The 13,537-nt window shown below is 37.4% G+C and overlaps 1 protein-coding gene across 1 annotated transcript in view; it reads left to right on the top strand.

The window, feature by feature from the left end:
• Window positions 1-222: 222 nt before the first annotated feature.
• The window catches only part of POLR3G (RNA polymerase III subunit G), a 19,521-nt gene continuing 6,206 nt past the window's right edge, over window positions 223-13,537 (top strand). Inside the window, exons 1-4 of the mRNA XM_031557365.1 lie at window positions 223-3,088; window positions 5,536-5,665; window positions 11,140-11,202; window positions 11,956-12,006. Coding sequence (XP_031413225.1) covers window positions 2,969-3,088; window positions 5,536-5,665; window positions 11,140-11,202; window positions 11,956-12,006 — 364 coding nt within the window. The 5' untranslated portion in view covers window positions 223-2,968. The remainder of the gene's footprint in view (window positions 3,089-5,535; window positions 5,666-11,139; window positions 11,203-11,955; window positions 12,007-13,537) is intronic.

The following is a 13,537-nucleotide window of genomic DNA, read 5'->3' as shown; positions in this document are numbered from 1 at the left end:
TGTTTTTTGTTTTCTGTCAGTTCTCTTTTTTCACACCTTGATATCTGCTCATGTTTGGAAATTTATCTTTTATCTTTCTTCATTCTGCCAGGCTCACATTTTCTTTCTCATCTTGTTTTCAAAAGAATTTCACATATTTTTTCCATCTTCACTTAATTAAATACTCAGATTTTTCTTTCTTGTCTTTCTTAAAATGATTTATGTAGGACATTCTGATTTTTTTTTAGATGGTTTTCTGTGAAGTAGACTGACATAGAAATGTGTAGCATGATTTAGCTTCCTCCAAACAGAGCATATTCCTATGGAAAATAATACATAAGAAAATATACTTGTTTTTCATTGACATTTAATAAAAAGGCCGTTCCTTCAATTTTGGGAATTCTGAAAGGATCTTAAGTAGTCCTTTCTTTGTTCCTAATAGTAATTCTCCTTGTTGTCTTAGACAACTGTATGGAAAGCTATAGGTATTGTGCTAGTTCTTATTTTCTATTTGGATCTTTATCTTGTGTGGGTTGCCTTGAGAATAGCTGGGATGTTACAGGTAGAGCAGGAAGTCTGGAACAGTCTTGCAGTTTGATAACCTAGTAATTACTGGTATGCCCAAGCGATTTCTGGGCTGGGATTCCTCAGTCATACTTTATGTGGTCTTGAGACATGAGCAGTGTCACTTTGCTCAAACTTGGACCTCATCTCTTGATATCATTCTCCACAAAAAAAATGTTTCATGACTTATCTCTACCTGCCAGCTCATGGATCACACACTGAGATGGAGATTAGGTGAGATGTAGCTATAAATGCAGGCTTTTTATTTATTTATTTATTTTTAATAGCCATACAGAAATTTATGGCTATTGTGCAGTAAATTACTGTAATTGCGAGCTATTTTATTTTTTTTTTCTTTTATATGCTTGGTTAAATAGGGCAAGAAGAAATGGCCTCATGTTGCGTCAGGAGAGTTTTAGATTGGATACTAGGGAAATTTTCTTTACTGAAAGGGTTGTGAAGCATTGGAATTGGCTCTCCAGCAAAGTAGTTGAGCCCTCATCCCTGGAGGTAATAAAAGACGTGTAGATGTGGTGCCTAGGGACATGGTTGGATGGTAGACTTGGTAATATGAAGCTTGATGATCTTAACATGGGTGCCCAAACTTTTGGCTTAGAGTGAAGAGGAGTCTTCACTCTAAGATTTTGTATGTGATCTTGGGCTGCATATAAAATATATAATGTAGTTCATGTGTATAAGTAACAAAACTTAATATAAACATTAAAAGAGAGAAACAAAACCATAAAACTGGTGGGATATTTGACCATATTTTTGTGAAAATGGTGCACCAGTTGTTTGATGGTAGTAGCTGCAGTTCTTAGTGAATCTAAAGGTGTTCATCAGAGATTCTGGATGAAGTTTTCTCTTTTCGTGTTTCTTCCTCAAAAACAATTGTTTACAAATGTACGTACTGCCAAAAAGTGTTGACATGAATCAGGTATGGTCATGAAGTGAAGGGTATTTCTCTCTGCTAAGATAGGGCTTATACAGGTCTGGTAAAGAGACATGTCTGACTGCAATTCCATGCATTCCATTTGAAAATACAGGTAATGTATTTATGTTGACTAAAAATTGGGTCACAAATATATAAAAAAAACTGGTGATTCTTTAGCAATCTTGAAACCTGTTCCCAAATTCCGTTATCAAAATGGAAGCCACAGCTACGTATTTTTCACTGTTCACAGGACTGCATTTAGCCAATCTATCAAAATGCATACAATTGTTTGCCACAACTTAACTTGAGCCAGCACTGTGCTGCGCCTGCCCCTGTCCAAGTTTCATCCCAGACGGTGCTGACTGCACACCGCTGTGTGGTTGCTGTGAGCAATGGATGTGCTCCCAGGGCTGGTTTGGCTATTCAGTGGTTCAGAGCCACTGGGTACAGAATCACAGAATAGCAGGGATTGGAAGGGACCTTGAAAGATCATCTAATCCAGTGCCCCTGCTACAGGCATAGATCAGGTCTCCAGCGTGAGAGTTGATAGCTATGATTGGGCTTGTGCAAAGGGAGCACTCTGGATTCCACTTCACTCAGCATGTCAGGTACCTAAAGCAAAATTCATGGAGGCGTGGCAGGGCAAAGGCCTGGCCATCATACGTGATGAAGCAGGTGGGGCAACTCTACTCTGATGGTGCAGCCCTGACCAATCTGCAGTGCAGTGGACTGGTAAAAGTAGAGGGTGAGTTGTTCCGCCATGCCAGATCTGCAGCTGAAAGATGTGCCACTCTGAAAGAGAGAGAGCAGACATAGTTATTTGCTGACCCAACCAAGGATGAAAGAAACACCACATCACTTCAGCAGGGAGCCCTCCTGGCTCCACCACTCAGCCATCTCCTGCTCCCTGATGGTATATATGATGCTCCCTGTGGCTATGGCCCTGGCATGTCCTTGAGCTCTAAGTGCCCTCCCTGCACCCCCTCTCCAGGTTGCAAGTGATAGAACCTGAGGAAAAGGCCTCAAGTTACACTGGAGAGGCTTAGACTGGATATCAGGAAGAATTTCTTTGTGGAGTGGTTGGTAGAGCATTGGAAAGTGCTTCCCAGAAAAGATGCTTGGAGATGATCATACTGAAGGTCTGTTCCAACCAAAATGATTCTGTGATTCTACCTTGATTGAACTCAAGTCACTACATACTAAGCTTAATAAGAAGAAAGTGTTAATGCATATGTTATTAGTTAATTTCTGTCTTGCAAAAGTATCTAGTAGAAATGAGGGGAATAATTTTATTTAAAGCATTAATGAAATTCATAGCACCTGAGATGGGCATTAAAAACATTTGAAATTTATATGACCTTTGAGAGTGCTTTTAAAATTACTTCAATGCTTGCTAAACATTGGGTTTTATTCATAATTTTATATGCAATGTATTTCATATACATAAAAAATTAAACCTGTTAAATTTTTTAATATTTCTAGTATCTTCAAATGGCCGGGTCAGGTAGAGGAAGAGGACGTGCTTCATTTACATTCAACATTGAAGCCATTGGCTTCTCTAAAGGTGCAGTTCTACCTGATGTTGTGTGTAAGCCTCCACCGCTATTTCCTGTAAGTATTGAAGCTTTCTTTAGCGCTCTCGATGTTCAGGTAAAGTGCATTCTCTTTCATTTAGGTATTGGAATGAAATGTAAGAACTCTGAGAACTTTAGGTCAGTTTTCAAATACTTAAAGTGAGTGATCAGTTGTTGCTGGTTTTATCATTATAGTTATCTCTTCCTACCTGTTTGCTAGCAGTTGTATCCCTCAGTAACCTAGATAGCTTGTGACATGTTCGTTCATTAGTGACCTCACTGTAATTTGGTTTTCTGGATGCTACAGTAATGGAAACACTGGATTTTTGAACTTGTCCTGAAATGAAGTTATACTAGTGTTTCAAGTTATGACCGTATCTGATTTAGAAATTTTCTGCTGATGCAAACACAGAAGAATTTTGAATGATTATCTTGTGCTTCAGTAGCCAGAATGTGAAGAATAATTTGAAAACAACGGAAAGATGTTTTTTAACTTGGACAATTTTGAGGCTGAAAAGTAGTTTTTTGGCTTTATATGAGAACTTCCGTTTATATGAGGATTTGATCGAGGTGCAGGAAATTTTTCGCAACACATTATGATATGAAACTAGCAAGTTTGGCATATGATCAGCACTATTCTGGTATTTACCTGAATAGTTATTTCACACATGGTTTTGATTTACTGAAGCGGGTGTTATGTTAATGTCTTAGTCCACCATTTCCCTTATAATTTTAATTGCATGACTTCATTGATTTTAAGTCATCTAAATTGTTCCTAGTGTCATTTATTATCTGCTTGATAGCACTAGGGTACTGAATTATGTGTGAGTACAGATTCTGCAGTTACAATCAGTGATGGAGTTGCCTTAGAATTATTAATCCCATATCCAGTGTATAGCCTCTATCTAACATATACACTGAGGAAATTAAAGATGCTTTTTCCATTGAAAAATTGAAGTAACTCAGTGTAACTAGTACTGCTAAAAATTGCATGAATTACATTTAATGATTGGGCAGTGACCAAAAGTGTGATCTTACAGCTATTCACTGACTTACACTATTTAATTATTTTAAGCAGTGAATTGTTGATCATGTTTACATATTTCTCATAGGCTTTTTTGTGTTTTAATTGATTTCCTGTAAATGCAATTAGAAAACCAGTTAAGGTACATCAGCATACCATCAGCATCTTGAAAGGTTTAAAATGTTGTCCAGCTTGCAAAAAAAGCTGAAACTAGTAAACTCCAGCTGTTATAATGCTTTGTGGTTTGCAACCAATCACTCAGATAGTGATTGTGCACCATCTGTCAGATAAGAGAAATATTATGTAGTTATGACATAATTGATTCAATCACTAGCCTTAATTTGCCATATATTTTAGAAACTTTTTATTACATATCTTTCCAGTTTCAGGATTTCTAGTTCAAACAAACAAAACCAGAAAAATTTAACAGTTCACTTAACTGAAAAAAAATTGTGATGTGTGTGGGCCTGTGTGCTATCTGATTGTGATATGATATTAATCAAACTGTGTTATTTGGGGTAATCATACATAATGCATGAAGAGTGCTCTGAAAGTAATGCCTTCTATTTTATGATTTGGCACACCATCAGAAGCGGATGTTATTGGTATGATAGCAGGGGTTGAACCTTCCCACCCATATTCTGTTACATTTTATTGCTGTGCAACAGATGGCAGCAGAGAGGCAGTCTGACAGAATGGCATCTGACATGGAAGAGCAGATAAAGGAAAGGGTTATCAATGAATTCCTCCATGAGCAATAAGTGATGCATTCATTGACACTTGCTAAACACCACTGGAGACCTGACAGTGGATGTGAGCACAGTGAGGTGTTGGGTGGTGCATTCCTGCAGTCGCTACAGTGACAATGTGTACAGTACAGTGACTTCTGCTGGTGCAGGTTTTTATGAGCACAACTTGCAGACTCTTGTTCATCGCTGGTGCAAATGTGTAATTAACGGTGCTGACTGCTGAAAAATAGAGTTTTGTTACTGAGAATTTGCTCCATCTTTGTATCTGTTGTAGTTTCCATTGAAATAAGTAGGAGGCATTTCTTCCAGAGCAACCTATACAGTTGAAATTCTGTTTTAGAAGGGGTTAGGGCCTGCTTTACTTTGACTAAAGCAGTGGTTTCTGTTTAAGTTAGGTTGGAATGAAAAACTGTTGTTGTTCTTTAAGAATTCTTTAAGCTTAACATGACTATGAATCATGGTTTCACAGTTTTAATATTTTCTCTCTGGTTGGTTGACTGATGAATTTTTGTAGAAAGATACAAAAAGTAATGAAGTGTAAATTTAAACAATTATGTATTTTAGAATGTAATAAAGTATACCTGCTATGTAGTATAATGCAAAGTTGCATTCTTTCATGATTATGTGTGTTTATTGTAGTTTTTTTTTTAGTGTTCCTGCATATTTGATGGATATCAAAGACATTGCAAATAATAAAAATAATTTGTACAGAGTACAGACAATAAGCCAGTGCCTCTGAAAACAGGAGAGGATGAAGATTACATGTTGGCCTTAAAACAAGATTTTAGAGGAGCTATGAAAAAAATGCCATATTTTTTGGCAGTAGAAGAAGATCATGAAGGTTTGTTTGTGTGCTTTTTATTTCTGTCTTCAGTATTTATTCCATGAGGGATAATGTAGTGAAAGGCATGTGTTAAAGATATATTTAGTATTGATAAGGGAGAATGAGAAAGAGCCAGAATAATGATAGGAGTGCTCTCATTTGCATTTACTGAAGTTGCAGGTCACCCATACAAGTGCTGTACCTTGTAAGCAACTCCTGTGCTAAAAAGGCAAGGTATTCTGTTTGATATAAAGTAAGAAACATTAAGACCAACTATTTGTGGTTTTTTCAATTATATGATAATCAATATAAACTAAATAGGTATTACTACATGTTAAAAATACTGTACAAATTTTGCATTGGAGCAAAGAAATCCATAGTAAATATAAGATTTGAAATTCAGCTTCCATTTTAATTGTGTAGACATGAACTTAAAACTATAAATATTTTAGTTAATAGCTGGACATTCTAAAAACATGCTCTTTTAGATTGGTAAGATGCAGTGAAGATCAGGGAAGACTGAGAACTCACTTAAAATAGAAAGATCAAAGTGAAAATAAATGATTTATTGAGGTTTGCATCAGAAGTAGAACCGAATTTGAAGACAAAACTTGATCTTACTGCATTAAAAGAGAATGTCTTTTAATTACATGTAATTAAACATTAACCACCTTATTATTGTTTGATAAAAATAAATATTCTGCTACTTGATAACCATTCATGCATCATTACATTTTTAAAATCCAAGCTTCCTGGTCAGAAAACAGAACAGGGAAGGAAGGCCACAGTCTGTTTACTTTGCAGTTGCAGTATTTTAAACCTAAAGTCACTGGGGCTTATTACTGGGAGGAGTGCTTTTTTTCACTTCTGACTTTTGCTTCTCTCTGTTATCCTTCTAAGTTCTGATTCCCAGTGCTATAAACACAAAGTGCTAATACAGGAAAAGAAGAAATATAGCATGTTAGGTAGTGCTGTTTGTGTCAAACTCAAGGCCCAGTCTGTGCAATAGGCTGTCTCTATCAAGCTTTATTGTTTAAGAAATCTGGAATAACCAAACATTAGATAATCTTTCCATTGCTATAATGTGGTAATTTCAAATAATGAGAACTCAAATAAACTCTAAAACATAAGGTTTAATATCCATCCTGAAACCATCCAAGTGTTTTCTAACTCTGAGTATTCATGGTGGAGATATGATACAGCTGCATAGTCTTATCCCCTCTTGAATGTGAGCAAATTATAGAGGTTCTTGAGACTGTGCAATTCTTTTTTTATTAGCTTTGAGTACAGTACTCTGAATAATACACCTTATTGACTGTCATCTTGTTCTTGAATTAAAGTACTACTTAAAAAGAAGAAACACACTGCAGTATGATAATATAGCTTCCAGTGCTCCCTGACCCCCTTAATTTTTTTTTTAATTTGAACACATATGTTTAGCCACATGTCTATTATGTTTCAGTACCCATTCAGACATTTTCTGGTGACCCTGAATTCCTACAGAGAGCATAAAATAGTTTCAGAGCCCAGAGTTCTCACAGCAGTCAGAGATGCTGACTGTGCAGCCAGGTAAACTCTTGGTTTTGGGGCAAGAACAGGAGGTCTGATCTTCATTTCTAAATCCTTTTATGATTGTAGAAGAAATAAAAATTTCTCTTTTTTAACTCATATATCTTTCATCTCTCATGTAAACAAATTTCAATCTTTCCAGATTCTTATCTCACCAGAGGCTTTCTGTGCTCTTGATCTTTGTCAAGCTCGAAGTTTGCTATTTCCATCTGATGCACAGAAAAGGAAACTGCTGAGCCTGAAAGGATGTCTGAGTAGAACCAGCCATTTTGAGAATGTTACCTCTGTTTTCCAACTTTGTCTCATGTGGTAGTTCTTACCCCTTAACCTTTGTTTCTGTATCCTTCTTTCTGAGTATTAGTGCTGACTATGCTCTTTAACAGAACTACTAGCTTTGACTGTTTTTGTACAAATATTGGCAATTGCAGGTAAGCAAGAAAAGAGCTACTTCAATTCTTCTCAGTGTCTCCCTGAGGAAAAGTTGGTATCTTGCCATAACTCTCTATAGAACCTTTAGCTGCAGAAAAATACCTCTGTTTCAATGGTTCAGTATGGTTACATCAGTGGATGTCTACAGCTTAAATAGCTTGCTCTCATCTAATTATTCTTAACTGATGTTTTCAGTGGTGTGATTTACAACCCTTTTCTTCTCTGTATTTCATCTAAACATCTAGTAGAATTGCAGGAGAGGCAAAATGGGGACTCTTGGCAGAAATTTCTTAGATTGGCTTTGCTGCAAGAGCAAATGAATTCTTTTAGACTGCCAGCACAACATCTGTGAGCCAAATGGTCATTTGAAGAGTGAGAAGGGAAACATTTTAATTAGGTAGGACCAGCTATCTATCTTTCATTATTCACATAGTGAAGGAAAGTCATATCTAATAGTACCTGGCAATTTTGATGCATTAGTATACCATATGTAGACTTTCATCATTCATTTCAAACTTATTTTGAGCAAGTGGTAGGTGTATTCTCCATGTTCTCCATTTTCTTTACTTCCTAAGCTATGAATCATTCATATTTTTTCCTGTAAGTATATCTGCTGTGACTGGGTGACTATCACCTTGGCAGTGGTTTGGAATTAATTCATCAACTGTGAGTGGCAAGTCAGGCAGGCGCATTTTTTTTACTGATGGCATCAGCAATTAATTCTTACTAAAGATCACTGAGCTGAAATCTAAACTACTAGTTTCTTTCCCCATGTTGCTGACAGTTTCAAACAAGCATCTATGAAGGCCGTCTATATTAAGTGCCCCTCCAGACACTGTCATTTTAGATAGAAGCTTTTTGTTGCTCAGTTTTAAGTAGGTCTTCTGCTGCCCTTATCACAGCTCAATTTAAAATTGAGTTTAATTTCTGATATCATCTTTTTCCACACTTTTCTCCAGTGAGTATGTTAGAAGTCTTCTACTGCATAGATCACAGCCTGTTTTTCATTTTTTGTACAATACCCACAAAAATAATCCCTGTTTGAGTACTGAGGTATTACTGCAATCAGAATATATAATTTTGTGTTGTGGATACTGCAGTTGGGCATGGTGATTTGATAAGAAAAAATAAAACTGAGAAAATTAATTTTCTCATTAAAGATTGTGCAAGATTATTTTTTTTCCAGTATGAATCCATATATCTACACTGTATAACTACTGTATTATTTATACTGCATTTCTTAATTTATTTCTTGTGCCCAGACTGAGGAAAAATGGACAAAAACATATTGTTAGAATTTCAGAGTCTTCTTGCTATAATGCAAAGGTTTGTCATTGCAAAAGTACTTGAAGCCCTGGGACTTGATGATCAGTCATTCAGAGATGACTTCTGAGGCCTTCTGAGACCTTCTAATTCTGGGTGCTTCTAGGCCTTTTGAGTCCTAGGAATTCTGGATGCTTCTTAGAATTAGAACAGTGACAATGCCACTAATTTTATTTTTTTCAATCATAAAATGACAGAAGGGTTGAGGCTGGCATGGGTCCATCTGACCCAAGCTCTGCTCCAGCAGGAGCATCCAGAGCAGATTACCCAGGTCTATGTTCAGGAGGCTTCTGCAGATCTACAAGGAGGAGATTCCATAACCTTTCTGGGCAGCCTGTGCCAGTGCTCCATCACCTGAACAGTATAGGAGTGCTGCTTGATGGTCAGAGTGAACTTCCTGTGTTCCAGATTGGCCCACTGCCTCTTGTGCTGGTACTGGGCACCACTGAAAAGGGCCTTAATCCATCCTCTTTGCACTCTCCCTTCAGATATTTATGGACATGGATGAGATCCCCCTGAGCCTCCTTTTCTCCAGGTTGAGCAGACACAGCTCTTTCAGCCTCTCTTCAAAGGAGAGGTGCTGCAGGTACTTCAACATTTGTGTAACCCTTTGTTGGACTCACTCCAGTATGTCCAGGTCTCTCTTACTGGAGGAGCCAAAAACTGGACAAAGGACTCCAGGTGTTGTCTCACCTATGTTAGTAGACTTGCTGACAACACTTTGCCTGTTGCAGTCCAGGATACCATCAGCATTAGCAGCAAAGGCACATTGCTAGCTGATGCTTAACTTGGTGGCCATCAGGATCCCAGATCCTTCCCTGCAAAGCTGCTTCCAGCTGAGTGCCGCTAGCATGTCTGGTGCCTTGGGTTGCTCCTCCTGAAGTGCTGGACATTGCGCTTCTGCTTGTTGAGCTTGACAAGATTCCTGCCAGCTGATGTCTCCAGCTTGTCCAGGTACAGAACAGAATTCTGAGCTGGGAGGGATCTGTAAGGATCATTGTGTTCATGTCCTGACTCCTTACAGGATGACCTGAAATTCAAACTCTACGTGTAAGACCACTGTCTAAATTCTTCTGAAACTCTGACAGCTTGGTGCAGTGACCCTGGGGAGCCTGTTCTAGTGCCTGACTGCCTTCTCAGCAAGGAACCTCTTCCTAACACTCAGTCTGACTCTCCTTTAACAAAGCTTCATATTTACTGCATTCAACTCTGGGGTCCCCAGCACAATAAAGATGTGGAGATGTTGGGGCAAGTTCAGAGAAGGCCACAAGAATGCTTGGAGGGCTTTTCTATGAAAAAATGCTGAGGGAAAGAGTTTTGTTTAGCCTGGAGAAGTGAAGGCTTCAGGGAGACTTGTGAAGGTGTGTAGCAGTGGCACGGGTTGCCCAAAGAAGCTGTGGATGGTCCATCTCTGAAGGTGTTCAATGGCAGATTGGATGAGGCTCTGCACTGGTGGGAAATGGATGTTGGAACTGGATGGTCTTTAAATTTCCTTCAAGTTGAAACCGTGCTATGATTCTGCAGTTTCCTTGGGTTCTATTTCTGAGAGATTATTGCTCTGTTATGAGGAAGCTGTAGACCAGCTCCCCTGGATGGCAGCACAACTTCCTGGTCCATCTGCCACTCCCACCACATTTGTGTCATCAGCAGACTACTGAGGATGTACTCTGCCATCATCCAGATCATTAATGAAGATGTTAGACAGGACTTGGACCCAGTGTTGGCCCCTGGACCTCCAGCTAGGCTTCAAACCACAGATTACCGCTCTGTGGTGCAGAGGTTCAGCCAATTATCAGTACGCCTCTCTGCCAGCCCTTCCAGCCCATACATCAACAACGGGATGCAATGGCATTCCCTTGATGGAAGGGATGTACCTTCAAAATGGGGAGCAAGATTCTTTCTGTTTTTTATTATTTATTTATTTATTGTTTTTGTTTTTGAGACCTAGGGTTATAAAATCCAGGTTTTTTGAGTACTTACCATATGATTAGTCCTAGGAATTACCATGAAAACTGTTATGAAACTTTTTTTAAGTGTTGTAGAACAGTGCAAGAAACTGCTTCATGTGGGGTAAAGAGGATATGCTATATGTTTAATTACAGGAAAATACCAAAAACACTGTGGATTGCCTTTCTAGTGGATTAAAAAAATCTTTGCATCTTTCTCTACAGCAATTGAAAGGTACAGTAAAAAGTACATGGATGATGAAAAGGAGCATGCAGCATGGACCCCAGGTAATACCTGAGAATACCAAAGGGTGTTTTGGTAATTGCCTGGGTAATCTGTTCTTCTGAAATGTTTGATTCAAAATTTTTAAAGTAGTAAAATAGTACATGCATCCTTACCAAGGCATGTACTCTTTGTTGAGAGTTATGCCCTTTTGGTGTTTTCAGATCAAAGGGAAGTATTGTTTTGTCTAGAAAAGAATAAATAAAAGTGATTTTATTTTTTTCTCATTCAAAACAACTAATTCTCAGCAAAAAACGCAAGCTTGATCTCTATAGCTTTCCCTCTGTGTTATTTCCCATGCAAATACCAGTTCTGAACTGGGAGAAAATATGAAAATTATGTACTAAAAAACTCCACCAACATGGTTTGTCAGTCACTGGTAGATTGATTTTATGACATTAAACTTTCACAAATATATCTGAATAGGTCAATACTGCAGACTTGATGATACTGTGTAATTTAGAGGGCATCTGGGACACTGGAAGGGCTGAACTTCGTCTGACTGGGATAGATGCCAGCTTTCATTAAGTGGGTAAAATGCTGGTCCTCTTTATACTTCGTCCTAAAGTACGGGTAAAATTCAGCAAAATCGTCGAATGCTTAAACAATTAGACTTACAAATCCTATATGACCATATATTACAATTAGACTCACATGTCATGGAATCAAGCACAACAGAGGCAGTCTTGCTAAGTGAGATGAGGTGGATTACTGCTGTAAATCACTGTTTATAAGTATTAAAGCTACTTTCTGTACAGATTGGAGAAGACTCCCAAGAGAGATGAAGCCAAGGAAAAAGATGAAAAAAGGTAGATTATGTATTTTTAAAGATTTTAAAAGATTTTAAGAAGACATGCTAGAGCTGGTTAGATAGACCTAATGAATAGGGATTTTGGTAGATTATTTTCTAAATAATTTAGTAGATTGCCTGGCTTTTAATAATTTGCTAGCTGCTAATATGTAATATTAGAAGATTAAAAAAGCAAAAATCTTTTTGTTTTGCAGTCCATCTTCTATTTAACGAATAGCTAGCTGTTCAGATTTTCTTCAAATTTTTGGTTTCTCAATTAAATTGTATATTATTTTGTTGACTTGTATTTTTTTAGATCTTTTATATGTAATTTAATGTAGGTTATTTTCTATTTCTCTGGTTTTACTTTTTTTGTTTATTTTCTTCTGCAGAATTGTGAACCAGATCCTTCAACAGCAGTTGGAGCTGGTATTGGTTGCTCTTTAAGGAAAAGAAATCTTTTTATTGTACAGCATCAGAAGTGTATTCATTTTTAAGAGTGTTTTTGTTTTCCAGTATGCATGACTATTATTTTTAGTTCTCTATAGAAGTCTGTTGCTTTGTTGATGTGAAACAACACTTGGCCTCCTGTATCTAGCTGTCTGTTACATACAATTGTTTACTTTCTTGCTCTCTTTGTCCAAGTCCTTCATATGTCATTTTTCAGTTCAAGGATAAAATAGAAAAAGGAAGGGGAATGTGCAGTAGTCATGGAGACTGGCTCAGCTGGAAGCTTTTTTCTTTTAAGAGTGTCATTGAGAAGCATGGTAATAAAGGTAGACAGCAAGATTCAATTGAAATTAACTACTTATTTGCAAAATCCCTCAAGAAGAAATGAGTACATATCCATTTTCTTTTTTAAAAAAGAGGAAATTGCACTGGCTTTTGCCTGCAGGCAATAATAAACTCCCCAAGATTCTATGCAATCATAAATGCCAATCCAGTATCCCTTTGATATACTAACATTCTGATTATCACAAAGAATCACTGATCAATGTGTTCTTTATTTCCACCGTCTTCTGTGCATGTTTCTCAATTTGCTCTTAAAAGTACATTTTCTTACATATTTGTAACAGCAAAGATCACCTGATCACCTTGATTTGACTGGGTAAAAAACCTATTTCTCTAAAAGCAAAAATCATGAGGTTTCAGGTTTTTTGAGGGGAATCTTGGTGACATTGAGATCATACAGAAGTCATGTTACTTTTTGTTTTGATGACACCCATGTTGGGTGACACTTCAGAATCGAGTGGATCAAAGGTGAGGGAGTGAAGTGAATTTTATCTGCACTGATACACAGACAGGTTTCCTACAATTCTATCATCAAAGATCACAGGAGTGGTTCTTGGTTCATTACACTATATGTGCAGGGTTAGCTTCATTTTGACCCCCTTTATGACTTCCCTGAGTGTTTTAACTTAACAGCTGGCCACGTCATTTACTGACATAACTTTAGGTAGGATTTTATATCTCTCACACTTAGGCTAGGCTGTGGACCACAATATCTGAAATATCAGCAATGCCTCAAAAAAAAAAAAAAAAATCCAAAC

Source organism: Meleagris gallopavo, chromosome Z (genome assembly GCF_000146605.3).
Source record: "Meleagris gallopavo isolate NT-WF06-2002-E0010 breed Aviagen turkey brand Nicholas breeding stock chromosome Z, Turkey_5.1, whole genome shotgun sequence".
Lineage (NCBI taxonomy): Eukaryota > Metazoa > Chordata > Aves > Galliformes > Phasianidae > Meleagris > Meleagris gallopavo.
This window is presented reverse-complemented; position numbering and strand designations above follow the sequence as displayed.